The sequence below is a fragment of the Tarenaya hassleriana genome, unplaced genomic scaffold, assembly GCF_000463585.1.
Source record: "Tarenaya hassleriana unplaced genomic scaffold, ASM46358v1 Cleome1, whole genome shotgun sequence".
In the NCBI taxonomy this organism is placed as follows: Eukaryota; Viridiplantae; Streptophyta; class Magnoliopsida; order Brassicales; family Cleomaceae; genus Tarenaya; species Tarenaya hassleriana.
This window is the reverse complement of record NW_010960187.1, coordinates 4,716,999-4,743,463: the sequence shown is the minus strand read 5'-3', so window position 1 is coordinate 4,743,463 and position 26,465 is coordinate 4,716,999. Positions and strand designations below refer to the sequence as shown.

Genomic DNA, 26,465 nt, shown 5'->3' with positions numbered 1-26,465 from the left:
GCAGGAGGTAGTCATCAAGCTCAGCGCTCAATCGGTGAGCGAATCTGAAAATAGTTCCATTTGATTACGCATATATGCTTGCAACTTCGCCAGAAGATGCATGCTTTCCTTTCCCTGATTCCTGAAAGTTTTTGGCTTTCTCGATTCGCAGATCCGTCTGTGCTTTCTCAGGGAGCCAAAATTTCCCTTGTGGCTTTTGATTTATCGAGTTTGAAGTTTGAATTGAAGGACAAAGCTATGGGAGAGAGCGACGACTGCTGCGCGACCCAGTTGATCGACGGGAATGGCGAGTTCAACGTGGAGGGCTTGGAGAACTTCACGAAGAAGACGAAGCTTTCTGATTGTGGACTCTCGTATGCCGTTGTCGCCATCATGGGTCCTCAGAGTAGCGGTATGAGTTCCTTCATTAGTTCATTTTGATTTTGAGTTCCCCTTCTTAGTTGAATTTGATCAAGATGGGATTTTTCGTTTTTGGGTTTTCGTTATGTAGATCTTAGCATCTGAAATTTGTTCATTGCTTCGTGTAGTCATCTAGCTGAATCACTCATGCCAGATTATTGGTTCTGTCAGTTTGATTCATTCTCAGCCAGTCAGAATGAGTCTGTTCTGCAGTTGGCTAATTTGATTCCGTTGAGCAACCATGATTATATTTTCCATTGCCTTATGTCATTTACAGGGAAAAGTACGCTGTTGAACCACCTTTTTCATACCAGTTTCAGGGAGATGGATGCTTTTAGGGGAAGGTTAGCTACTGTCTTGGAGATTCTTAGTACTGAATAGTTTTCAGTGGATGGGAACTTTTGATTTGTTTTTCATAAACTATCTACATTACTGTGCAGGAGTCAAACAACTAAGGGTATCTGGATGGCCAAATGTGTTGGGATCGAGCCTTTCACGGTTGCCATGGACTTGGAGGGTACTGATGGGAGAGAAAGAGGCGAGGTAAGATGCTCAGCTAGTTATCTAAAGAAAGTTGAAAATTCAATTAAGAAGTCAAAATTTAATTATTGATGCTGCCAGAAAGCTAGGATAGTAGGATGTTTCTTTTAGTGTATGACAATAACTCTTCTTGCTTTCTCATTTGTGTATATTTCTATGTATCTTACGAATTCTTTTTATTGACAGACTCTGTAGACATGACCTTCTCTCTATGTTCTCCTAGCATGTCCTAATTATTCACCTTCCTTTTTCTTTTTCTCTCTTGCACGGCGCTATTCCTCATCATCCTTTTAAGAATTTCAATTTTCCTTAACTTTCAGGATGATACCACATTTGAGAAACAAAGTGCCCTGTTCGCCCTGGCTGTCGCAGATATCGTATTGATAAACATGTCAGTCTTTCGATTTGTATGCTCTTCTTTAGATAACCAATGTAGATGTTAAATATTCAAGCAGGATTTCACGTTGCCTATTCTATAAGAAGGGACAAAAAGTTACTTGATATCTATAGGTTTTGATCTCTTTATCTGAGACTGAAGTATAATATTGAAATTCATTTTTTACTAAACTCGTGAACAGTTCATTTTTTACTAAGCATCTGTTAGTTATTGACAATTCTTTGTTCTAGATACCAAATATAGTATGTGAATATTGAATTAATGAATGCTGTAGGTGGTGTCATGATATAGGACGAGAGCAGGCCGCGAACAAACCTTTACTGAAGACAGTTTTCCAGGTATCATGCCATTTTTTAAAGTTGGAATGTACTGGTTGAATTAATTTTGTTCTGTAACTTACACCACTATTGTATTATAGGTCATGATGCGGTTATTTAGTCCGCGGAAAACAACTCTTCTTTTTGTCATACGCGATAGAACAAAGGTTTGGTTATGCATTTGAATATGCTTCTTGATGGCAAAATCATGTTATTGTTTCTTTTTATATTTTAAGTTATGCATTTTTCTTTTTTCGCTAATTATTTTCCTGTCTGCGATTGTTTAAGACTCCACTGGAACTGCTAGAGCCTGTTCTAAGAGAAGACATTCAGAAAGTATAACATCCTCCCTGTTATATAAATGGATACTTTTTCTCATAATAGTTTTCTCCTTTCTCATGTAAAGCATACTGTTGTGGTCTTCTGCAGATATGGGATTCAGTTCGTAAGCCTGAAGCACATAAGAATACTCCTTTAAGCGAATTTTTCAATGTATGGTGATATTCCTCCACTTAGATTCTCTGGTTAAAAAATATGTACTTAAAGAGCTGGCATTTGTGATTCCTAAGGTCATACACCTTGTGATGTATTTCGATTTAGTTTACGGGTTCTCATAATAAAATCACTCACATATCCATTATGCATGGATTTGTTCTTTATGTATCACCTTTCTATTTCTATTTGATGTTTTGCTCGATATGCTTCAAGGTGGAGGTTATCGCTTTATCCAGCTATGAAGAAAAAGAGGAACAATTCAAGCAAGAGGTATTCTTCTGATTAATAAACCATTTGTCTTGTGAAAGCTCAATTAACATGAGGCCTGTTTTATCTCATTTTAGTTGTTCTCAGCAGTTACTCAACCATTCATTTGTTAAAACTGTTTGACATTTAGACGGCAACATTAGAAGTTGTCATTGATTATATATAACCCTAAGTTAACAGAAACTTGTATTTAAGTTTCACTAGCTGCATGATTCCTGAAATATTTTATACAGGTTGCTCAACTGAGGCAGAAATTTTTCCATTCCATTTCACCTGGGGGCCTTGCTGGTGATAGACGTGGTGTAGTTCCTGCCTCAGGATTTTCTTTCAGCTCCCAACAGATATGGAAAGTCATAAAAGAGAATAAGGACTTGGACCTTCCTGCTCACAAGGTCTTCTGCTCATTGCTATATGTGTGTTATTAAAGCTTGCCTTTGAATACTTTGACTTTATATCATTTTGTTTCATACACTTAAGGTAATGGTCGCCACTGTTCGGTGTGAGGAGATAGCCAATGAGAAGCTACGCCACTTGGCCTCTGATGAGGTATGCTTGTGTGTTATCTTCTTTCCTGATTTTTTCTTATTGATGTAATTGTTTCGAGAGGGCTAATCGATAAACTTTATTTAGCGTTGGTTGGCATTGCAAGAAGCTGTCGAAAGTGGCCCGGTCTCTGGTTTTGGCAAAAAGCTGAGCTCTGTCCTTGACACCTACTTCTCAGAGTAAGTTCCTCATCTTTTTTTTTAGTGTTTAATTCTGGAGCGATGTTAATTTTAACGAGTTTATCTCGTAGTTTTTCCAGAGACTAAAATCTTCATTTGTTCTAGTAGATGTAAGCCAGATTTACAATAAGACTAGATTTGTAGACAACAACAATTTGTTTTAAGAACTTCTCTTATGTGCTGGGCTTCATTTGGAAGCCTGATCTCGCTTTCTTTTGTTATCCCATAGATATGATGCAGAGGCTGTGTACTTCGACGAAGGAGTAAGAAATGCAAAGCGACAACATCTGGAATCAAAAGCTTTGGATGTAAGACTTCTTGCTTAGGTTTGCACTATTGCAAACCATATTTATCCACTGAACTAGTTTCATTAAATTTTATGCTCAACCCTTGATTTGTTTACCTGTGATTTCTCTTTCAACCTTACATTCAACTTGTTCCTTAATTGCCAGTTTGTCTATCCTGCCTATGCAACCATGTTGGGACATCTGCGATCCAAAGCACTTGAAGGCTTTAAGCATAGATTGGAAGAATCTCTTTATCACGGAGAGGGATTTGCAAATTCTGTTCGGATATGCTATCAATCTTGCCTGCTGGAGTTTGACAAGGGATGTGAAGGTGAGAGCATGTGCACTTCTATTGGCAAGTCATTCAACTTTTGTATTTCAAAATAGAAGATTCCTCGCGAGAAAGACAGTTTTGGCTACTTATCCATTCAAACCAAAATTACGTGAACATTTACAGGAGATATGTTTCATGAATTTGGGTATTTAATTCTAGATTGAGCATGCCTGATGATTCTCAATTTCTCACCCAAAAATACTACATTGCATGATTGTTCCAATTCTCTGAGATTATGATATAGTGGCTGCTCCTGCTGCTTTTGGCCTGTATATTTGTGTTCTCATTTGTTGAACTTTTGTTCCTTCAGATGTTGCCACTAAACAAGCGGATTGGGATGCTTCAAAAGTCAAAGAGAAACTTTGTCGGGACATTGACTCTCACACATCTTCTACTCGGAGTGCTAAGCTGGCAGAGCTGACCACGAACTGCGAGGTTTGCTTTCGCTTTATCTTATGTTTTGGTTTCTTAGTTGTAAAGTTTCATAATTTTTTTTAATTTTCCCAAATGAGCTAATGTTGGTTTATGTTTGTTGATGTGCAGAAACGGCTTACGCTGGCACTAAATGAACCTGTTGAATCTTTGTTTGAAGCTGGTGGAAAGGATACATGGCCATCTATAAGGAAGCTTCTCAAACGCGAGACCGAGGCAGCTGTTTCTGATTTTTTTACTGCTGTTGCTGGGTTTGAGTTAGATCAGGCTGCAACTGATACTATGGTGCAAAATCTAAGGGACTATGCAAGGGGTTTGGTTGAGAAAAAGGCGAGAGAAGAAGCTGGTAAAGTTCTTATCCGAATGAAAGATAGGTAAGGGAAACGTTTGGCACATAATTTTCTTTGAAATTTTTTCCCTTTTGTTTTTGCTTGATTCTATGCCACACATGTTTCAGGTTCTCAACTGTCTTCAGTCATGACAATGACTCGATTCCCCGGGTTTGGACTGGAAAAGAGGACATCAAATCAATCACGAGAGATGCTCGTGCTGAGGTAATTCTCCAGAACTAATAGCAAAAATGTGAAACTGTGCAGCTCGTGTGATATGATGTCATGAAACTCTGTTAATTTACTGCAGGCTCTAAGTCTTCTATCCGTCATGGCTGCAGTACGTTTGGATGAAAGACCAGACAAAATCGGAAGTACACTTTTTACTTCTCTCATGGATGGAACTGTTTCTGTTGCATCTTCCCGGGATAGGAGCTTAGGAGCATCTACTGCTGATCCTCTTGCATCTAGCACTTGGGAAGAGGTAAATTGTCTGACTTTGCAGTGCTTTTTAGTATGAATGTGGTTCACAGAACAATTAAAACACCCTGTAACATCACAAAAATGGAACAAAAGCCAAACTTCCAAGTTTCTAGCTGACTCACGAACCTCTTGAGCATCAGTACAACACCACAAAATGGATCATCTGTTGAAATTATGATAGAGCTGGGCATTCCAGAAGAGAAGATAGGTTCTAATCCTTCGGCTGGGTGAATGTAGGTTCCTCCAAAAGATATGCTGCTGACACCTGTCCAATGTAAATCACTGTGGAGACAGTTCAAGACAGAAACTGAGTACACAGTTACGCAAGCTATTTCAGCACAGGTGGATCCCATGAACCTTGCCCAGAATGTGTGTATATATGTGTAAACTTATATATCGGACGTTTGCTCAATAATGTTTCCATTTCTACTCTCCAGGAGGCTCACAAACGGAATAACAACTGGTTACCCCCAGCATGGGCGGTTGTACTGATGATTGTCCTAGGTTTTAATGAATTTATGATGCTCTTGAGGTAAATATCCACGAATTTGTTGAACACCTACATCATCTCTTTCATATTCTCTATCTCCTGTTGCTTCGATTCATTGACATGTTTCATCTTATGTAACAGGAATCCTCTGTACCTCTTGGGTCTGTTCGTGGCATTTTTACTTTCCAAAGCCTTATGGGTGCAACTGGACATCCCTGGGGAATTTCAACATGGAGCAGTAAGATTTATTCCTTCTTACTAATCAAATCCCTTGATTAAAAAAATGTGATGAGGCCACATTTATGAATATTATCATCTAAGGCTGCTCTGTATCAATTCATCAGCTTGCTGGACTGCTCTCCATTTCATCGAAGTTTCTTCCAACAGTTATGAATCTTCTAAGAAAACTCGCCGAAGAAGCACAAGGAGCTGCAACTCAAGGGGCACCAAAACCACCAGAGTACTTGGCGTCACAGAACTACAGTCAGCAATCTCCATCAAACCACATTTCGAGAACAATACCCGAATCATCCGTCTCTTCGAACATCTCAGCATCTGACGGTGATGCTGAATACACCAGCCCACCACTGGTACAGAGACGAAGCACCAAAGTCCAGGAATCCGAGGTCTCTCAGCTATAAATTTCCTTGTGGTCAGAGATTTATATACCAGCCTTGTCTTTCTTTCACACAAATACATGGGTATCGTATAGAAGAATGTATGTTACACTTCATGTTCTGTTCAAAAGGGTCATGCTTTGGCGTACCCTAGTCAGAGAGGGACTTGGTACGCCAAAGTGTCCGGCTGAGACTTGAGAGATGATGTTGATGCTAAATAATGGGTTTTGGAGCACATTTTTTTGAAGTAAATGGTCTTTTTTTCAGTCCCATGTTGAGGTCCGGACTCGAAAACAATGATCATTGAATACCATGATAATACGGGAAATCTCATATCTTTGCATGAGTTATGATAACAAGGTTCATCGGAATCGCGAAAGTGCCGAGTGAGAATCAACTTCAAGTACAATTTTCCTTACAAAATAGAGAAATAGAAATAACATATTGATAAAAATTCAAATATATATCAACACAGAACAAGCATTAACACTCTTGAACCTTCCCAGAATTCAATGTGCCATACCCTTTCGGATCTCTCTAGAGACCAGAGTGGATCATGCTTCTAACGTTGTACGACCATTCTCTTACCAAGCACAACGACAGCAAAGATTCCAAGAATGTCCCTCCCTAAAGGTTCCTAGAGAGATCCAGATATCAAGGGATATCCCGCTGACAACATACAGTAAGAAGACAGAAAAGATAACAGAGATGGCATACCAAAAACTACGTTGACAACTTCGGGTTACTATGCCTATGTCTTGTTTTGACAGAACCAAATTTTACCTTCCCAATATCATTCATCCTATATAGAATTAAGAATGTCATTGTTTCTCCAATGGCTTATATACAATCGTTGGATTGTGCAGACGCCCACAAAAACGGGTATATATAACCAACATAAATATCACAGCAAGTTTCCCGAGTCCAAAGACCGAATCAACCATGTAAAAGTCGACTGACATGGTCCAGCATCTGAGTGCCAAAGGTTTGTAATGACGATATATAAAAGACAACAAAGAGTAGCATCTGATCATTACCTCCTAAGAATGATTTTCTAGCGAGTGTCTTCTGTGCTCAGGTTCAGCGTAATCAACCCGGCCCACCTTATCACTCTCTTCGATATTCACGTGGCTGTAGTTTAATCCATGTTCTTGTCGACTTCCATTCGGATTGCCTTTCGGGAAGACTTCCCAATTTTTTCTTTCAGCTGTTTGTCATTGGGGAAGCATCACTTACCATTTCACCTTCCTCCATATTTGCAACATCCCCCTTGCCACCAGTGCTGTTTTCATCTTCAACATCAGAACGTTCGCTACCCATGTGATCAGAGTTATCAACCTCTGCTGAGCTCAGTCTTTTCTTTCGCTTTGTTTTGTCATCCTTGGCTGCCAATTCCACATCTTCCAGTTCTCTTTCAATCAGATCATCATCATCCATCAAATCCTTTTTCCTCGTTCTCTCACCTTGGAGCTTCTTAGCTTTCTCTAATTTAGCCTTCACTGTATCTCGGAGTAATTTCAAGTCTTTGGGTGACTGGCTTACTGGGACATCACTTGTATCAACATTTCTAGATTTATGAAGAGTGCTGTCATCTCTATGATCTCCAGATGTCCTTTCTGAGTCTTCCTTCCCCGTTCGTTCAACTCCAGATCTAGATTTATGGTGGACTTCCCTCACACTATCCCTATGAGATGGATAATCTTCAGGATGATAGCTATCTTTATTCTCTCCGTCTCTTTCCCCTTTATGTTCGGTAATAACACTACCAGTCTCACCGCTCCCATTATCATTGTTCTGATCATGGTTGGCTTTTGATGGTCCACTATGATTATCAGAATTCGTGAGGTCAGGGGGCAGGCGTGATGACATTTGCTTAAAATTACCATACTCGTCCATGGAAGCTGCATTTCTTGACGCAGACCGAAGAGCTACCCCTGCCCCAGCACTACTTTCGACTTCACTTCCTTGAGATGAAGGAGCACGGTTTTGTTCATAAAGCTCAAGCATCTGGTTGCTTACGTCTGAAAAATACAAGTCTACCAGCGCTTAAAGAAGCAACAACAACACAAAGAATCAAAACATCTTAAGTAGTTTGGCTGGTAAAGGAAGCAAATTAAACAATCATAAGCTTCGAGACAAGGATGGTACCTACCCTCCAATTGACGAGGTGTGATATCAAATTCTTGCCACCAGAGCTTCTCTCCATCTGATGGTAACTTCACTTTAAGGAACTTGGCAGCAAGAAAAATCGCACCCGCCGCAATGTGATGGGGCTTAAATTGCAGGCAGAGTGACGTCCGCAGACTGCATGCCACTTTCCATTGTATGAAGAAGGAAATACAAGGCAAATAGAAATATCAGAAGCTTGAAGGGAACAACATTTCAACATACCCATCATTAACAAAATTCCACGCAACTTGGGCAAGAGCATTCTGCGCAACCTTAAACCTCTTAATTGCTTCTACAAGGGGTTTATAAGGGTGAAGAATATTAAAGTCAAAGCCTAAAGTTGAAAGTACAATCTTTTCTCCGCTTAGTATAAGCTCTTTTTGTTGCTCATACACTTCCTGCAAAAGTGAAGTAAATACAAAAGGAGGGATTAATAAACTATAGACTAACAAAGAATTTTCAAGTGAAAAAAGAGTATAAGAGGATAGTCCCTAGACCACTAAAAAGCATTATAGTCCATGCGTCAGATGAACCACACCGTCAAGAAGAAACAGGAAAAAAAAATGGCACCTTCATTTGTCAACTGACAAAATAAGAAGCAATGAAGTAGAAGATAAGTAGAATGAAGAACACCTTTTGCTTGATTCTCTGTGCTGCAGCAGGATCCTTCTTGTGGATTATCTCGTAAGAGACAACAATAACATCTTTTAGTGGCCGTGGAGTTTCCTCAACCTTTCCAGCAAGGAACATGCAGACAGTTGCGATTGTCTGGATAGCAAAACAAAAATATCATGAAGGGCTCTGTAAATATAAAACAAATATTGTTTGCTCTAAAAGCCACAAGTTCCAGTTTGCAAGCAACTCTGCCTTATTCAGAAAGTTAATTATATCAACTTAGTATTTGTTTTCTGGGAGTAGCAATGCACTCAGATTATATAAAAATGTTCATCAACTTCGCACATTATCAGATCAGCTAAAAAGGGAACTTAAATCTAAGAACAGACTTTTCTGGTCAGTCCACGTGTCAAATTCAGGTTAAACTAGAGAGGAATCCCTTAGAGATGAAGACAAAACAACCATGGAAAAAAAAGGAGCTCGAGTTCCTTTGCATATCAGAATTGCTCAAACAACACCCATTGGAACCCAAATTTGCTTTGATCACTAAACCGTACTTTAATTGTGATAATAACTCACCCTCCTGTCATTCTTGGCATGAGATTGACAAATGAAGAATCGATGACAGAATATTATTGCCGTAGCTATTGTTACCTGGGGGCTGCATTGAAAAACTATTTCAGTAACATTTTCCAAGGGACACAAAAAATGAAAGCTTCTTACGATACAGATAAAATCCATATCTATATCAAGAAAAAGCCACACAGCAAGAAATGAGATAAGCACGTCTAAATGCCTTGCGGCATAAATTTTCGTAGATCCAGAAAGAACTCGAATGTTTTGGCTTTTGTTTATCAATGCCGTAAATGACAACCGAGAAAAACCGACTGAACTGTCAACGCCGTAAATGACCACTGAGAAAAACAAATTGCAGAAGCTCAGAATTTCTAAACATACAGAACGTATATGCAAAAGAGAAATCTTTAACCTGTAAGCGAAACTTAAGATTAAGAATAGCAGTAAAAGAAACCAAGCTAGCTTAATGTAGTCAAATGAAAATACATGAAAACTGAGAAGGGCAAAATGACAGTCCAAAAGACTTGGAGCTAAAAACTAGTAAGACTATAGAGCAGCAGAAAAAAAAATGCAGGATCTAAAAGAAACTTACACTTTCAACCGCATGCCCAAGTCTTGCAAAAAGGTACAGTATGATTTTCGAAGGTATATCTCCCTCTTTAAGTCAATTCCATCCCGCCTTGATGGTGAATGTTCTTCTATTTCTTTTCTAGAAAAATACCAGCGCCCAACCTCAGCTTGCTTATTATAGGAATTCATTGTAGTCCCACTCTCACAGTGCGAAGATTCAGCAGGCAACATTCCAGTCATTGCTATCTTCTAAGCCCAGAATACAGCTAAATCAGGATCAGGACAGGTGTCTATCACTTCAGAAACGGTGATAATCCTGATCGGCAATATGACACTGTGAGCAAAATTGGAGGCAAAGAGAACAAAAAAATATACATCTATCCTCCATGAGTAGAGACTTACCCCTATGCACCTTTAATTTGCATCAGAAATCCTTACACAGATCCGTCAAAATGCAGAGGGCAAAATAATTAATTCCATATTATATTGGATATTAGGGGGTAATTGAAACGCAGACAATGTAGAATAAAACAGAGTTAAGAGACTAACTCATGGAAACAAAAACTTGAAGCAATCTGGATTCTGGATAACAGATATTCCCAAGGAAAATTGCATTACCCACCTTCCCCGAAACCAACATACCCAAAAGAACCAGAAACCATAATGTTTAATGTTTATCACCAGAAAGAAAAACGTACTTGCTACTTAGAAAGCTAATTGCCACAGAGATTTTCGAAACTATCTACAATGGATGCAGATCCAAGCCCAAAACTTTATACCATTGCACATCCACCTAGCAGGGACAAACCCCCTATTTCACCTTCCAACAGCAATCCAATATAACCACAGATAGGAAGGAACCAAAAAATGTCTCAAGTGAGGGGAAAAAGGTATTACAGAGTAGCGACTCAGATGCAAGATGCCTCCTAAAAGACTACCAATCCGAGAAGAATCGACGCAGAGAAACAAAATCCCAAAAAAAATACAAAGACGACGGAGACACCCTGATCGAATGAATAATAGAACAAATCGACATTTACATACAAACCCATCCTTCGCCTTCCAACAACGATTCAATATATAAACACTGTGAGGAAGGAACCGGAAAAGTTTCTCAAAGAGCAGCAACCAAAAACAAAAAGAAAAAAATCGTAGAAAATCGGCGAAACCCGAGAAGAATCGGCATGGAGAGAACAAAGAATCCCAAAGAACCAAAGAAAACGACGAAGTGAAATCCCAATAGAATGAATAATACGAAAGATCGAAACTTACCACAGAGAAAGGAGCAACACCAGGGAGGCGAATTACAGAGAAGAATAACGCGTAAATAGCTGCGTTCGACAAACCCTAACCCTAAAGTGGTCGCGAGAACCAAAAGAACGGTGAGAGAAAAAAGGAGATATACGACGCAATAAAAGAGGACGACTGGAGCGGCGCCGAGTCTTTTATGGAAATTTTCTTTGGGGAAAAAATGGAAACTTTCTTTAATATAGGGGGCGAAAGGAAAATACTCATTTTTAGTAAGGTAAGAAATCATAAATTTGATAGTTATATTAAATTTGTCACTATATATAAATGTGAGAAAAAAAATACTATTAAACCACATATTATACGAGATTCCGAGGTAAAACATAATGCATCTTAGATTTAAATGATTAAAAACAGATTATCAATATAATCTTCCCATTAAAACCTCTGTTTCATATAATCCTAGAACTACATATACGTGAATGAAATAAATAAATAAATACATAAGTAAGCATAAATTAAACATGAACGATACATAATTAGCAAGTTTATTATTATGATTCTGTAGTCAAGTCAATACGCATAACTTGTGTGTTTTTTTAAATTCAAGAAACTCGTTATTTGAGATCGAAGACCAAGACCCAGAAGTCTATCATGCAATTCTTTTGCCAGCTAGCATGATCCATGCATGAACGTTCGTACGGATATAACATTGGTATACTCGAAATTCAACCAACTTCACATTTGACTCTTTTTGTTAGAACGTATAATGAAATGATTAAGTTAAAACACGAATACAAAATGAGCAACCATGTAAAAGAAAATCACAAAAGACTAGGGGTGTCAAAACGAGCCCAGCTCGCGAGCTGGCTCGTGCCTCGCCATAAAACAAGCGATCTGAGTCGTAATTTTGTCAGCTCGTTAAAAAACGAGCCTAACGAGCCAGAGCTCATTGAACACGTGTTCATTGAGCCTGGCTCGGCGAGCTGTTCAACGAGCTGATATTTTTTTTTAAAATTAATTTAAATTTATATAAAAAAACTCTAATATAATTTTATATTAATTTTTTTCATATTATTTATATGATATTATAAATATATTAATTATTATGATTGTGATAATTGAAAATATTAAATGATATTGGTGTTTTATTCTCAATGCATCACTCGATTATAAATATACTAATTATTATGATGGTGATAATTGAAAATATTAAATGATATAGGTGTTTTAATAAATTTTTATGTATTTATTTAAATTTATAATTATATTTAAAATAAATATAAATAAAAAATATTATATATCCTTAGCTCAACGAGTCGGCTCGTTCAGATCGGAAAACTGGCGAACGATCTGAGCCAAGGTTTTTCTGGCTCGTTAGAAAACGAGCCTAACGAGCTGAGCCCAAAACGATCCGAACCAAATGAGCCGAGCCCAAAATGATCCGAGCTGGCTCGTTTGACACCCCTACAAAAGACTAATGATTACGAAACCCTAATCATGTTACACATGATGACATAGATATTTTCATGTGAGCTTCTGACTTTCTTTCATTTTGCATTCTCTAAACCCTATTTCCTAAAAATAAAAATAACACACTTGCAAATATTTTTTCTTCCAAAACTGTCCATATACTCTCTTTATAAACTCATATCTCTTAGTTGTCAGTCCATAACACATAGGTTTGATCAGAGAGAGAGAGAGAACGAGTAGTGAAAAGATGACGACGGTGGTGTATTTCTCGGTCCCGTTGTTCGTAGTAATGGTGATAGCGGTGGTCGGAGGTTGCTTCGGATGCTATTTCTTGGGTAAACGCCAAGGCATTGGTCAAGGGACCACGCTCCCCACGGCGTACCCGATGGGCAGTAGCCCGAATCCGGTCGCGACACAGATGAACGGAGGTTACAATGGAGGGGCGCAACCTTATCCTCCGACGCGGGCTGTCTGAAAAATACAAAGAATATTCGAAAAGATTATCGCAAATTTTCTCGAGTCTTGTTTGCATGTCAAGATATAGGAAGATTCCGTTTCTCTTTTTCTACCTTGTGTTATATGTTATCTGTTTTCGTTCCTTTGACGTGGAGTTCAGTGTTATATTGTGGAATTGTTGGTTCCTTGTTGTGTCTGTCGGGTTTTGGATAAAGTTTGTCAAAATAAAATATATTTAAAATTATATTTTTGGTAAGTAAGCTTTATAAGCCACGTAATGTTGGATCTAGTTAGTAACCTAGACCGTAATAGGAGATTAAAGATGCCGTGCTTTCTATAGTTTATAAGCTAAATTCTCCGCAGTTTTTGGTTACAAAGAAAACTCCAAATTACAAACAAATCTAAAGTGAACATTGATAATTTCAAAAAACAAAACCAGTAGTTATATGAATCACAATTTTCGGAAAATAAAATTGAAAATCTGATCTTCAAAAAATTTAAAAAAAACACTCCAGAATTGTTTAGGCCCAACTTTATCAGCCCAAGCCCAATATGATCCGAAGCCCTTCGTCTACCTCTCTTGAGGCGACGCCGAGTTGCGAGAGTCGCATCGATGGCGATGACTCGACGAGGGAGACTCAGAGATGAGATTCATGACCACTGAATGAAGTAAGAATCTTCTACTCGTTTCTGGTGAACCTCCTCGTCTCGGATTTCTCATCAGGACGGTAACAAAGAGTATCGAAGATATTGCCGAGCCGATCTCGTTTCAGTCACGAACCGGTGGCGAGTTCCGAACCTCGACTACTGATTGGGTTTAAATTTTAAAAAAAGGGGGAATCTTCTTTTCCATTTTTTTTCTTAATCATAAACCCTAACCCTCTGTATTTATTTATTTTTAAATAGAAGTTGATATTGATTTTTTTTTTTTATAAAAACCGAATTTAGATTACAATTTTTTTAAAGTTTGAATTTGCAAACTATTTTAAATTTTTTATTACATGAACTATATATTTTTTTTCTTTCTAAATAGCAAGATTATCTTTGATCCCTACACCGTTGCAATGAATATAAAAACAAAAATAACTTTTGCATTAATTTGGTAAGATTTTATATGACTAGCAGAATTTGCCATGTTTTTTTAAAACCCCATTTTTTTCCTTAAGAGTTGGCATGATAAAGTTAAAATTGATCATTTTTTCTGGCCGGGCAAGCAATCCTTCCTACCCACTAGCAAATCAGTTTGATTCAATCCCTCAAAAAATGTCCTGAGGCCGAGAGAAAAAAGGCTAATGGGTGAAACGGAAGAAGAATACACACACACACATACATATATATATATATTACAAAAACCTGAATTTATCAATAAAAATATACAAATTGAAGCTTGAAACTTTATTTTGATATTGCAAGCTTATACAAAATGGCAGCAGAAAATGAGTGCCAAACCAGTAAGTTCAAGGAAGAAGTCCAAATAGCGCCAGAGATCACGTGAAATCTTGGTGGAGTCGCGAGACAACCAGACACCAAGCAACTAATGTACCAAAAATTCTCTACTCCCGTAAGCGTTTCCTTCACCCGCAGCAGCAGTAGCAGTTTGTCATGTTCCTCTCTGTTAAAAAATCAAGACGCTGAAGAATATAACGGGCTATGCCATTCAACGAAGCTAGTTGTAACCTCGAGATAATCAATCTCCAAGGTTGTACAGGGCTGAAGAGCTTTACCTGTAATGGTAAATCTACGCAATCTCCGAGTTCTCTTAATCTCTCTGGTTGTACAGGAATCACATCTCCTCCAGAGGTTACAAATTTTGAGTTGGCTCATGAATGTTTCAGGCTAAAACTCAGGCGACTCTGTTGGAGCCACAACGCAAGCACGCGTTACGCAATGAGATTGAGTAGTAACGAAAGATGTTCCTCTCGGGAGTCCTGCAATGCCCAAAGTGATGAATAAAATGCCTCTTTTTAAACTTTCAAACTGTCATATGGCTCGCTTAGTTCAATTCATATATATATATACATGTATTCTTTAAAATACTTCTGAGTTTACCTTTATCTGGATTCATCCTTGACCGAGATTTAACATGAGAAGATTCCGTCCTTTGTTCTTCGAGACCATCTCCATTGGGTACACCAGTCTCATCCGTGGCATGCTCAGTTAATCTTGATTCGCCTTTCGAGGTTACACGATCAAAGTTCTTCTCCTTTATCTCACTTTCGAGGGTTTGTTCAAGATGCTTCTCTTTTATTTTTTGGAACCTGCAGTCAATCTCATCCGAAATGTACAACAAGCTCATCCCACACTTTACCACATCGCAGCATTCTAGCTTCCTTTCCGAGTCATCTGTCACAGAGAATTCCAAGGTGGCTTTGGTATGACCACATGCACTGCTGTTGTTGTCTTCTTCGCGAAATTTCTGGACAGGGATATCATTGTTATAGCTAATAAACACATGGTCAGAACCAAGTTTTCGTGTTCCATGACCAGATGATCGACAACATTGTTCATTCCATCCCCTGAGATAGAAACTGAAGTTGACACAATTGTCATCTCTACCTTTAATGTTGCATCTGCATCTTACCCGAAAACCGCTTCTCTGATCTTTATAGTCCTTGAACGAGATAACGGTACACAGGGAAATTCCTAAAAATTGATTGTTGCACCAGTGCGGAGGAAGGTCGATTTCCATGGAAGATCCCCTTGTCCGATAGGGGAACCACAAGGGCATGTCCCACCCTGGAAAACAGACTTCTACCAAAGGTTCGAGAACAACTCCCTACAAGAATATTAAGGAAACCGTTAAAACATGATACAATGAAGTATATTCCAAATAATTGAGCAGCTGGAGTTGGACCTCATGATTATGTTGAAGTGATGAAGTTGCCAAGAGTTGACTCTTGAACTGCGCATGAGCCAGAATATTTTCTTGGGCATCTTGGGTCAGCTTGAAGCAATCTGTGAATATGAATACAGGATGCTTTCTCTCAGATACCGGGAGAAGTGTCATTGGTGTTGTTACTGTTTCCAGTGAAGTACAACCATGAGCATCTAAGTATTGGAGATTGGATGGAAGCACGGGAAGAGATTTGAGCATTTGACAATACTTCAGGTCAAGGGACTTCAGGTGATAAAGTCTCTGGATGCTTTCTGGTAAAGTCCCAAACTTGTTTTGGCATAAACATAAATTCTGCAACGACCACGAGAAGCTTAAGATGCCTGGCAATTTGTGAAGATTGCAATCTGTGAGGTAGAGGTCCGATAAGCAAGCACCACTTGAGAATAGCTGAGAAATCAAGTGCTCGGGATCTTGGACATTTGATCCACAAAATGAGAACACCTTGAGATTCCTTAAACTCAACTTTTTTGGTGAATATTGAATAGTTGTATTATCCATAAGCAAGATCTCTAAGCGTTCCATACTGTTTTCGATGGCCGGGAAACTCTCTAGGTTTTTACAACCAGAGATAATCAATTCTTCAAGAGATTTCAGCTCCTGGAGGGTGCTCGGCAGGTGCTTCAACCTCTTACAGTTCCTTAGATTCAGTAAATAAAAGTTTGTGTAGACTCCCAATGGATTCAGGAACTCTTTCTATTGAAGTGCCATCCAAATATAGATATTCTAAATTTTCTGAAACAGTTCGAAATTCGTGAAGTTTTGAGCAGCCACTGAGGATTAGAGTCTTCAAAGACTTCAAACCATCTCCCTCTGGAAGACTCTCAAAGTTTGTGCATCCTCTAAGGTTCAGGAAACATAGACTGTTCATTTCCGGGGTCGCTGAAAACAACTTGGTCAAGCTTGTACAACCTTCCAGATTCAGTCTCTGAAGATTTTGGGCCTCCGACAAACCAGATAGATTCAGCAAGTCTTTCGAATGACTAAGATCGACCCATTTCAATTTTTCTGTACTCTGCAACAAATGATCAATAGTGCAATATCTAAGCGTATGCAGACTTTGACTAAATAATATGTTCGAGTGAAGAAACATAAAGATGGATCTACCTTCTCGTCTTCCCACAGCTGTTTGATGCGGCTATAGCACAGTTTAAGATCAATGAGATTCCCTGGGTTGAAGTTTGATGGCAGGTACTCCAAGGGGAACCCCTGCCAGTTGAGGTACACCAGCTCATCTGGTAAGCAGTCAAGCCCTTGTTTGAAACGAAGTTTGCATTCATTCTCACACCCTTTAGAGCAATGAGAATTGTAGAATTTGAGGAATTTTAGTTCTCTCATCTTGGTGAAAACATCAGGGCTTATCTCCATCGCCCTAAGTTTAGCCAAGTCCTGGAAGATGCCTCTAATGTTTTTTATACCCTGGCAAAGAGGAGCAAAAGGTAAGGAGATACGTTAATAGTAAACTAAAGTAGAAGAACCCCATTTAAAGAATTAATGAACCATTTACGCTCACCCCAATTCTTTTCTTCAGCACACGATCAATGTCTTTGTGGTTCCATAATCTACTACAGTTGTCTGCCCCTTTGATGGGTGACATGGTACAGATTTTCTTCCCCATTGTATGCAGTAGATCGTGCATCTGAAGCCGATTATTAGAGATGGTAAGCAAGCACTTACCCTTAAGATCACTAATCGCAGCTGCAGCATCATAATGGTCCGCATTCAGAATGCTTGAAACAAAATCTGTTTCTTCTGATATAAAGAGGCAAGCTATATCCAGAAACATGTTCTTATGTTCAGGACTTAGGTCTACGAAACTTGACTTTAGCATGTCCTCAATCTCCGCATCTGTACTTGTTTGCAATTGAGCGAATTTCTTTCTCCAGTATGTTTCGTCCCTTCGAAGTAGATCGGAGCCTAACACTTGTAGAGCTAATGGATTCCCATCAGCATAATCTACAAACTTGTTTGCTAGGTCCCTTAGTTCCTCGGGACAGGAGCATTTTGGAAATGCCTTCGAGCTGAAAAGCTGAAAAGCTTCTTTGTCATTCAATTTCGGGACTATATACGTTACATCGACAATGCCCTTCAGCAGTTTCTGATCTCTGCTTGTTATTACAATCCAACTTCCTCCATGATAGGTGTCCTTATACCTTTCTGGTTCCCCAATAAGCTCCGTTATTTGTTTTCGAGAGGTCACATCATCAAGCACGATAAACAACTTCTTGTTTCGGAGACGGTTGGCTTCATTTGCTCCATCGGAAACCCCTGTGTCCAGATTTTCATCATCCAATAATCCACGAAGGAGATTCTGCCGCAAAGAACGTAATCCTTGTAGTTTCGACTCATTCCGAATGTCTTCAAGAAAATAATGACCATCAAAGGAAGGGAAGTTGCAATGGTAAACGCAACGTGCAACTGTTTTCTTACCAATTCCAGCCATCCCAACGACTCCAACAATTCTTACACGATTAATCTCTTGGGAAAGCAATAAATTTTCAAGTTCCTGTGCCCGTGGTTCAATTCCTGGCAGATTCCGTATATCACATGGCGATACCTTGTTCAGCATCTTCAAAGTTTCCTTGGTAATTTTATCAACCAAGTCCCGCTCTGTCCTGTCAAATGCATAACAAGTTAAAGAAGGTAAAATGTAGAATAACTGAAAATTCAGCAAGAAAAACAAAAGGAAAAAGAACAAAAAAAGTGGAGCATGCCAAAGGTATGATTGAAGAACTCAGTTCTTTGTTACCTTGGTTGACCTCAATCTAAGTTATGGTCAACACCCTTTCTCTTATAAACCTATGCAATGGGATACAATCCAATTCAGAATTCATGCAATTGAATGTGCATCATGATCGTCATCACATCAGTGATGTTGCCCTGCAATTTCATGTTTTTAGAGTACCAATTTTTTTTTTTTTTTTTCATGATAGGGTTTCGTCTTCAACATCCAAAATAGAGGAGTGCTAGATTTGGTAATACCTGTTGTCCAGCTCCACACGCCCTGCAATATTGGCAGCATCCTTCAGAGCTTGCTTCCATTGGGGAACTCTGTCCTGTTTTTCCCCGAAGCTCGCACTAGGTGTCTCGAACCGAGCGCCGAATTTCCCTTCCTGATTCCGTACATCAGATGCGGAAACTTTGTAAAAGACCGGTAAAACCTCCTGACCAAAACTCTCATGGCACTTCATGATCTTCGACAGCTCCTCCAAACACCAGTCAGAGTCAGCGTAGTTCTCGGAGAAAACGACAATGGACATCTTGGACTGTTCGATCCGGCCCAGAAGAGCAAGGAGATTATCGCCTCGCCTGAGTTTCTCGTCGATGAACGCATCGATGCCTTTCCGGCCAAGAAATTCGTAGAGGAAGCTGATGAGTCCACGGCGCGTGTCAGCGCCTCGGAAGCTCAGGAACACGTCGTACTGCCGCCGGGAAGGATCGGGTGAAGATGATGATGATGAAGAAGAAGAAGCCATGAAAAGGTCGACGATGATGCAGATATTGCCTGGTCGGAGGAAGGGATGGTGGAGAGTTCACAGATTTTTGGGTCAATAAAAGGTGTAAACGGAAGTCAAGTCGTGCAACAAAAATAAAATAAAAGGCCGGATCGTGGAAACCTACTCCACCACAAGATTCCTCCTTTCTTGTTAAAATTTTTCCTCCATCCTCTCGTCGGAAAGAAGGTCTCCGATGGACGTCAAAGAACTCGTGACGCAACATCAAGTGTACATCAGTTTCCGAGGATCTGAGTCGCGCCACGGCTTTGTCAGCCATCTAGTGAGAAATATGAAAAGAGCAGGAATCAACGTCTTCATAGATTCGGATTTGCAGAGGGGTGAAGATCTTGAGAATCTCTGGAAGAGGATCGAGGAATCGAGAGTCGCACTGGTAATCTTATCGAGTGGCTACTTGGACTCGAACTGGTGTTTGGACGAGCTGGTAGAGATCATGAAACTCGTGAAGGAAGGCAAACTCGTCGTCATTCCCATCTTCTTCAAGGTGGACGTGCGACGCTTGAAGGGGGATTTGGGTAACAAGTTCAGGAATCTGGAAAGGGCTTCTCCGGAAGACCGGATCACGAAATGGAAGGACGCCTTGGAGTATGTTGTAAGAAAGATGGGGCTCACGTTGGAGCCGCAAAGGTATTGTAACTGTTTTCTCATCAAATGATTAAGTTTGGATCAATTATCAATTTCTTTATACTCTTTGCCAATCTCAGCAACATTTCAATCTAGCTATATATGGTTAGTCTATTTAAATTTTGAAGTTGAGAAAAAAAGGCATTGTGTCTCATTGGGTTTTCTTTCCTTTCTATAGATCAGAGGCAGATTTCATTGATACAATCGTTGAAGCAGTCAAAAGAACGCTAATCGGCGTCTCATCAGAGGATGGTCGCGTCGATATTTCCCGAGGAAAAGGAGAAAACACTGAGATGGAACAATGGCTCAAGCAACTGGAAGAGAAGTTAGAGTTTCAACAGGACACAACTCGTCTGGTTGGAGTTGTTGGCGGCCATGGTAGAATACAACTTGTGAAGGAGCTGTTCAAAAAGTGGGAAAACAAGTTCCAGAGTGGCGTGCTTCTTGAAAACGTTGATAAAATGTGGCAGGAATATGGGTTGTGTTATTTGCGGATGATGCTCCTCGAGAAGTTACTCACGCATCTGAAAATTAGACCTTCAACTACACAAGAGAATGACCAGCTCGAGCTGAAGGTTCTGGTTGTTCTTGATGGCGTGAGTGACAAGACACAGATAGAAGTTCTTCTCCAGAATCACAAGTGGATTAAGAAAGGAAGCAAGATTGTTATTACTACCAGCGACAAGTCACCGGTTGTGGGACTCGTTGACGATATCTATGAATTATGCGGATCAAACTTTACCAATGATGACCAGAGTTATCATGTCTGTGCTCCCAAAGGACATATGACAAAACCATCGATGGGTGGGAAAGGCGAAACTCACCAAGAAAGGAAGCAGGCGATACCAGAGGAGGTGAATGAGTTGCATATGAGAAAAACAGATCACATCTCTGTCTTTTTCTGCAGTGACAAACAGGAAGCAGATGAGGCATCTTTCATGGAAGACATCTTGAGAGAGTTGCGGAAGCATAGTATTACTCCTTTGACATATAGTCTAACCGGCAGAAAGATCCTGAACTTGGGTATGCAACGCAGATTTGGTGTTGGTATTATAATTTTCTCAAACAACTATGCTTTCTCCAGAGAATGCCTTGATCAACTCGTGACGATCATGGAGCACCGAAAAGCCAACGACCTTCTGATTATTCCCATTTATTTTAAAGTAACACCTTCAGACATTAGGGAATGTCAAGGCAGTTTTAAAGAGGCATTTTTGCAGCTTGCAAATTCATACCAGGCAGAACAAGTTCATAAATGGAGGACAGCTATTATCGAAACAGCTTCTGTGGATGGATATGAATGGACAAAGGGGTAAATCGACTTCTGTCTTCTCTTCTCTTTCATTTGTCAGGAAGCTGTATTGAATCGCCTGAGTTTTGGGAAAGGAACCCTTGCTAAACATTTTTCAATGCACCATTCCTAGCTATCCCATGAAGCATTTTTCATTGATGCATTGTGATTTTCTCTTTGCAGGAACCATTTTACGCTTGTCAAAAAGATTGTGAGAAATGCCTGCTTGAGGCTATATTCTAGAACTAGCGAGAACCTTACCAACATCTTGTCTTTGCTAGAGCACTCCCAGACTTCAGATATGCACACTGTTGGAATTTGGGGTATGGCTGGAATAGGCAAGACAACCATAGCTACTGAAATTTTTGAAATACTAGCTCCACGGTATGACTCGTGTTACTTTCTGCAAGATTTTCATCAATCATGTCAGAAGAAAGGGCTGAACAGTTTGCGTGATGATTTTTTCTCAAAAATATTTGGAGAAGAGAACCTCGGTATGGCCGCTTCTAGTATAAAACCAAGTTTCATGAGGAACATGTTCCAACATAAAAGAGTGCTTATCATTTTGGATGATGTGAGTAATGCCGGAGATGCTGAAGCTTTAGTTGGAGGGTTTGGTTGGCTTTCGCCTGGACACATGGTCATCCTGACCTCTAGGAACAGACAAGTTCTCATACGATGCAACGTCGAAGAGCCATACGAAGTCCTAAGGTTATCAGAGTATGAATCTTTTCGCCTTTCCAAGCAGTATTTGACAGAAGAAACTTATCCGATCTCGGATATCATGAACTACGCCAATGGCATCCCGTTGGCTCTCCTAGTTTCATGTTCATCCTCATCAAAGCAGCAGACAAATAATATGAGAGAACATGTGCAGGAATTGAGGAAAAATCCTCCACCTGAGATTCAGAAAGCGTTTGAAAGAAGCTTTGATGGACTAGATGAAAATGAGAAGAACATATTTCTTGACCTTGCATGTTTTTTCAGAGGGGAGAACAGAGATCATGTGGTTCAACTACTCGATGCTTGTGGTTTCTTCACGGATTTAGGAATATGTGGTCTCATTGATGAGTCTCTCATTACCCTTTTACACGATAGGATAGAAATGCAAATTATCTTTGAAGACATGGGCCGCTTTGTTGTTCTCAAAGAAGACAAAGAGCCAGGTAAGCGTAGCAGATTGTGGGATGCTGATGACATTGCTGATGTATTGACAAGTAATTCAGTAAGTTATCTTTATTCTATTGAGTCTCTAGCATGCTTTGTACATATCTTCCTTAAGTTCCACAATGGATTCTTTGCTTTGATCATCAGGGGACAGAAGCAATTGAGGGCATATTCCTGGATGCGTCGAATTTGAGATGTGAGTTTCATCCTACTGTATTCAACAGCATGTACAGTATTAGATTGATAAAGTTCTACTATTCCACTTCTGGCAACCAGTGCAACCTTTGCCTGCCTCAAGGCCTCGAGTCTCTGCCCGATGAGCTGAGGCTTCTCCATTGGGAAAATTACCCTCTAAAATCCTTGCCTCAGGAATTCAATCCTGAGAACCTTGTTGAGCTAAACCTGCCTCATAGCGAAATCGAGAATCTATGGGAAGGGACAAAGGTAAGCCTTGACAGTATGATATTATAAGCTACATATATTAGTTACTAAGCTTTCGTCAACTCATTTTGGTTATTCATGTTGTTGAACAGGATCTCGGGAAGCTAAAGATGATCAGATTAAGTCACTCCCGACAACTAAGTAAAATCCCAAAGCTTTCAAAGGCCTTGAACCTTGAGCATATCGATGTTGAAGGATGTACTGGTCTGGTGAAAGTCAGTTCATCTATTCAGTATCTTGGCAAGCTTATTGTCTTGAATCTGAAGGGCTGTTCTCGTTTGCAAACTCTGCCTGCCATGGTTAATTTAAAATCCCTAGAAGTTCTTAATCTGTCTGGGTGCTCAGAGCTCGAGAATATCCAGGATTTCTCAGAAAATATAAGAGAGATATATCTCTCTGGGACTGCAATAAGAGAAGTTCCTTCATCGATCGAGAATCTCAGCAAACTTGCTATACTAGATTTAGAAAATTGCAAAAGGCTTCAGCACCTGCCGATGGGAGTGAGTTACTTGAAATCGCTTGGGACCCTTAAGCTGTCTGGCTGCTCAAATCTGGTGGGCCTTCAAAATCTTGATGCATTATATCTAAGATGCTTGCAACATCTCGATGCAACAAAGACGACAACCATGGAAGAATCCTCACATCTGTTTTCACATCACTCTGCTATTAAAGAATCAAAGTTGGATGGGTCACAATTCTTTCAGAACTCTTTCGCTCTGCAGTTCAGATCAGATACTGCCAATACATATTTGACTTACGGTGCTGGGGAAGAACATGTAGCAGCATTCAAATATTCATCAATCCAAGAATCTTCTTATTTGACATTGTACAGTCTTGGAAGGCTGCCCTCATCAATCTTGTACTCATTGGCATTAAGACTGTATGCCCTAGCGTGTTTGTCCCTGCCTAACGCATGCCTGCTGGACATACCTGCAGATATATTCTGTCTACCTTCACTAAGAAAATTGGATCTTAGTGGGAACGGTTTTAGCCAACTTCCTGAAAGCATCAAACAGTTTTCCAAACTAGAAGTCCTTTTGTTAAGCTATTGCAAAAACCTTACAGCTCTTCCATCAGAGCTTCCTCAAAGCCTTGAAATCTTGGATGTGCATGGTTGTACGTCTCTGGAGTCATTTCCGTCGTACTTGCTGCCTTCAATATGGATTTTGGATCTCAGTGGAAACGGTTTCAGCAGACTTCCTGAGAGCATCAAGGAGTTTTCCAAACTAGAAGTCCTTTTGTTACGCGATTGCAAAAACCTTACAGCTCTTCCATCAGAGCTTCCTCAAAGCCTTGAAACCTTGGATGTGCATGGTTGTACGTCTCTGGAGTCATTTCCGTCGTACTTGCTGCCTTCACTATGGAAATTGGATCTCAGTGGAAACGGTTTCAGCAGACTTCCTGAAAGCATCAAGGAGTTTTCCAAACTAGAAGTCCTTTTGTTACGCGATTGCAAAAACCTTACAGCTCTTCCATCAGAGCTTCCTCAAAGCCTTGAAACCTTGGATGTGCATGGTTGTACGTCTCTGGAGTCATTTCCGTCGTACTTGCTGCCTTCACTATGGAAATTGGATCTCAGTGGAAACGGTTTCAGCAGACTTCCTGAAAGCATCAAGGAGTTTTCCAAACTAGAAGTCCTTTTGTTACGCGATTGCAAAAACCTTACAGCTCTTCCATCAGAGCTTCCTCAAAGCCTTGAAACCTTGGATGCGCATGGTTGTACGTCTCTGGAGTCTATTACATGGTGTTTCGAACGGATTCCTAGACAATGCCTACTCAGTAATTGCTTTGCTCTATCTCCGGCTGTGGTAAAAGACCTTGCAGCAAAAGCTCTGGCTGGTTTTGAGCACATGGTACCTCTCTCTCCCTCTCTCTTATTATACGCATTGCCTATTGACAGAAAAGCAAGTTTTTTGAGACAGAACGTGAGACCCAGACCTCCAAAGCTAAGAATAAAGGAGAAAATTGGAATAACCTTAGATAAAACGAAACCGATAAGAAAAGTACTTGGAGTCTGGTAAGGAAAGAGAAAAGAATAAAAAAGAAATGGGATGGAAAGAAACTTGTGAAGTTTATCCAATTTCCTATGTCGTACAGCATGCTTCCTGTTCTGATTTGTTTTGCCTTGTTGGAACAGGAATTGTTTGGAGCACAACCTGGATTCAACGTATGTCTGCCCACTTCTGTAGGAGAAATCCCCACAATGCGTATCTCTACAGATCCTTGGATAACAATGCAGCTAGCATCTCAGAGAGAGAAGCAGCTCGTGGGCTTTGTTTTGTCAGTTGTTGTGGCGTTTTCGGACAATAACTCCAGAGACGATGGTTTTGGCGTTAGGTGCATAGGCAGTTGGAGAGCCAGAAAAGGGTCCTGCCACCGCAGTGTGAGAATCTTCTGGTTTTGGAAACAGTGGGAAGTCGCACCGAAGCTTCGACATGACCACACGTTTGTCTTCTATCAACATGTAATGCATCCGGCCGGTGGCAAAAAGTATGATGAAGTTGAATTTGAGTTCTATCCTGTAAAAGGGAGGGGTATGCGTCCACACGATAGCTGCACGGTGAAGCAATGCGGAGCCTATGATGTCAATGCTCTGATTGACAAGCAGAGCCCGTTTCCGTGGAAAGAGGGGAGTGTTGCCTCAAAGGAAGGGAAGCTTGTGAAGCAGATGGCTTCTAAACCCAAGTATCCTCAGGAATCTCCTCCTCTGAACCCCGTGACTCCTCATAAATGACCATACCCGTCGCATCCTGCCTCCCTTTGAACCCGAGATACATACATATGTGTGTGTATAGTCAATAATCTGTCATATTACGTAGTCATCAATCTCTATACCTTACCAATACTGAAAATTTGACTTTTTCACGTTTACATTCTCGGGTTTCTACCTTCTTGATCGAGTTTTTGAATCAATTTCTACATTACATTTGCAAATTTGAATCAGTTTCATCTGAACTGGTTTGTTCCCATTTGTTTGTTTTTTTTTTCTTTTTGACTTGAGTAGAATCTTATGTCAATGCCACGCCATTCCGTAATGGCTTTACTCGTTTAATGCCAAATTAGGTTTTCGTTGAAAATTCAAAAGTTTAGTATTTATTTTTCAAATTTGATAATCTCGTTTTTTTTCAAGTTTTAAAATTTTAGAATTAATCTGTTATAGTTATATCAAAGTTGATTTTAAAAAAAAAAACGGTCAAACTTGTTAAAAGTTATTTAACAGTAAGGCCTCCCAACTTTAGCAGCCCGAGCCCAATATAATCCGAAACCCTTCGTCTCCATGTTCGGGCAGGCGCAGAGCTGCGAGAGTTGCTTCAATGG

At 39.9% G+C, this 26,465-nt stretch overlaps 4 protein-coding genes across 7 annotated transcripts in view; 2 read left to right on the top strand and 2 right to left on the bottom strand.

The window, feature by feature from the left end:
• LOC104811380 (protein ROOT HAIR DEFECTIVE 3 homolog 2) overlaps positions 1-6,379 on the top strand; it is a 6,836-nt gene extending 457 nt beyond the window's left edge. The window contains exons 2-24 of one of the 4 annotated variants that reach the window (XM_010538057.2): positions 1-34; positions 229-391; positions 677-743; positions 840-942; positions 1,260-1,330; positions 1,611-1,674; positions 1,755-1,820; positions 1,942-1,989; positions 2,083-2,145; positions 2,362-2,418; positions 2,649-2,807; positions 2,893-2,961; positions 3,046-3,137; positions 3,367-3,445; positions 3,590-3,755; positions 4,069-4,193; positions 4,302-4,564; positions 4,648-4,744; positions 4,830-5,003; positions 5,240-5,344; positions 5,440-5,534; positions 5,634-5,730; positions 5,837-6,175. In XM_010538057.2, coding sequence (XP_010536359.1) covers positions 238-391; positions 677-743; positions 840-942; positions 1,260-1,330; positions 1,611-1,674; positions 1,755-1,820; positions 1,942-1,989; positions 2,083-2,145; positions 2,362-2,418; positions 2,649-2,807; positions 2,893-2,961; positions 3,046-3,137; positions 3,367-3,445; positions 3,590-3,755; positions 4,069-4,193; positions 4,302-4,564; positions 4,648-4,744; positions 4,830-5,003; positions 5,240-5,344; positions 5,440-5,534; positions 5,634-5,730; positions 5,837-6,133 — 2,511 coding nt within the window. In that variant the 5' untranslated portion in view covers positions 1-34; positions 229-237 and the 3' untranslated portion in view covers positions 6,134-6,175. Of the gene's footprint in view, positions 35-151; positions 392-676; positions 744-839; positions 943-1,259; positions 1,331-1,610; positions 1,675-1,754; positions 1,821-1,941; positions 1,990-2,082; positions 2,146-2,361; positions 2,419-2,648; positions 2,808-2,892; positions 2,962-3,045; positions 3,138-3,366; positions 3,446-3,589; positions 3,756-4,068; positions 4,194-4,301; positions 4,565-4,647; positions 4,745-4,829; positions 5,004-5,239; positions 5,345-5,439; positions 5,535-5,633; positions 5,731-5,836 lie in introns of all 4 variants that reach the window. The other 3 variants (XM_010538049.2, XM_019201798.1, XM_010538065.2) reach the window with 3 other exon arrangements.
• A 521-nt stretch (positions 6,380-6,900) lies between these two features.
• Positions 6,901-11,446, bottom strand: LOC104811369 (cyclin-T1-5). Its single transcript, XM_019201812.1, has 8 exons — positions 11,312-11,446; positions 10,442-10,472; positions 10,062-10,355; positions 9,473-9,554; positions 8,912-9,046; positions 8,501-8,676; positions 8,262-8,413; positions 6,901-8,154 (listed from the first exon to the last, which is right to left on the bottom strand). The coding sequence occupies exons 3-8, from the start codon at positions 10,277-10,279 to the stop codon at positions 7,313-7,315; spliced, it is 1,605 nt and encodes a 534-aa protein (XP_019057357.1). The 5' UTR covers positions 10,280-10,355; positions 10,442-10,472; positions 11,312-11,446; the 3' UTR covers positions 6,901-7,312.
• A 3,496-nt stretch (positions 11,447-14,942) lies between these two features.
• On the bottom strand, positions 14,943-19,596 carry LOC104811344 (disease resistance protein LAZ5-like). The gene is given in 7 exon segments (XM_019201784.1): positions 14,943-15,144; positions 15,266-15,992; positions 16,071-16,763; positions 16,765-17,124; positions 17,217-17,528; positions 17,623-18,724; positions 19,092-19,596. Coding segments are annotated over 7 exon segments (3,780 nt in total). The 5' UTR covers positions 19,586-19,596; the 3' UTR covers positions 14,943-15,052.
• Positions 19,597-19,788: 192 nt separating this feature from the next.
• LOC104811362 (protein SUPPRESSOR OF npr1-1, CONSTITUTIVE 1) lies at positions 19,789-26,056 on the top strand. Its single transcript, XM_019201783.1, has 6 exons — positions 19,789-20,251; positions 20,427-21,560; positions 21,723-22,764; positions 22,854-23,150; positions 23,240-25,000; positions 25,285-26,056. The coding sequence occupies exons 1-6, from the start codon at positions 19,800-19,802 to the stop codon at positions 25,879-25,881; spliced, it is 5,283 nt and encodes a 1,760-aa protein (XP_019057328.1). The 5' UTR covers positions 19,789-19,799; the 3' UTR covers positions 25,882-26,056.
• The last annotated feature ends 409 nt before the right edge of the window (positions 26,057-26,465 follow it).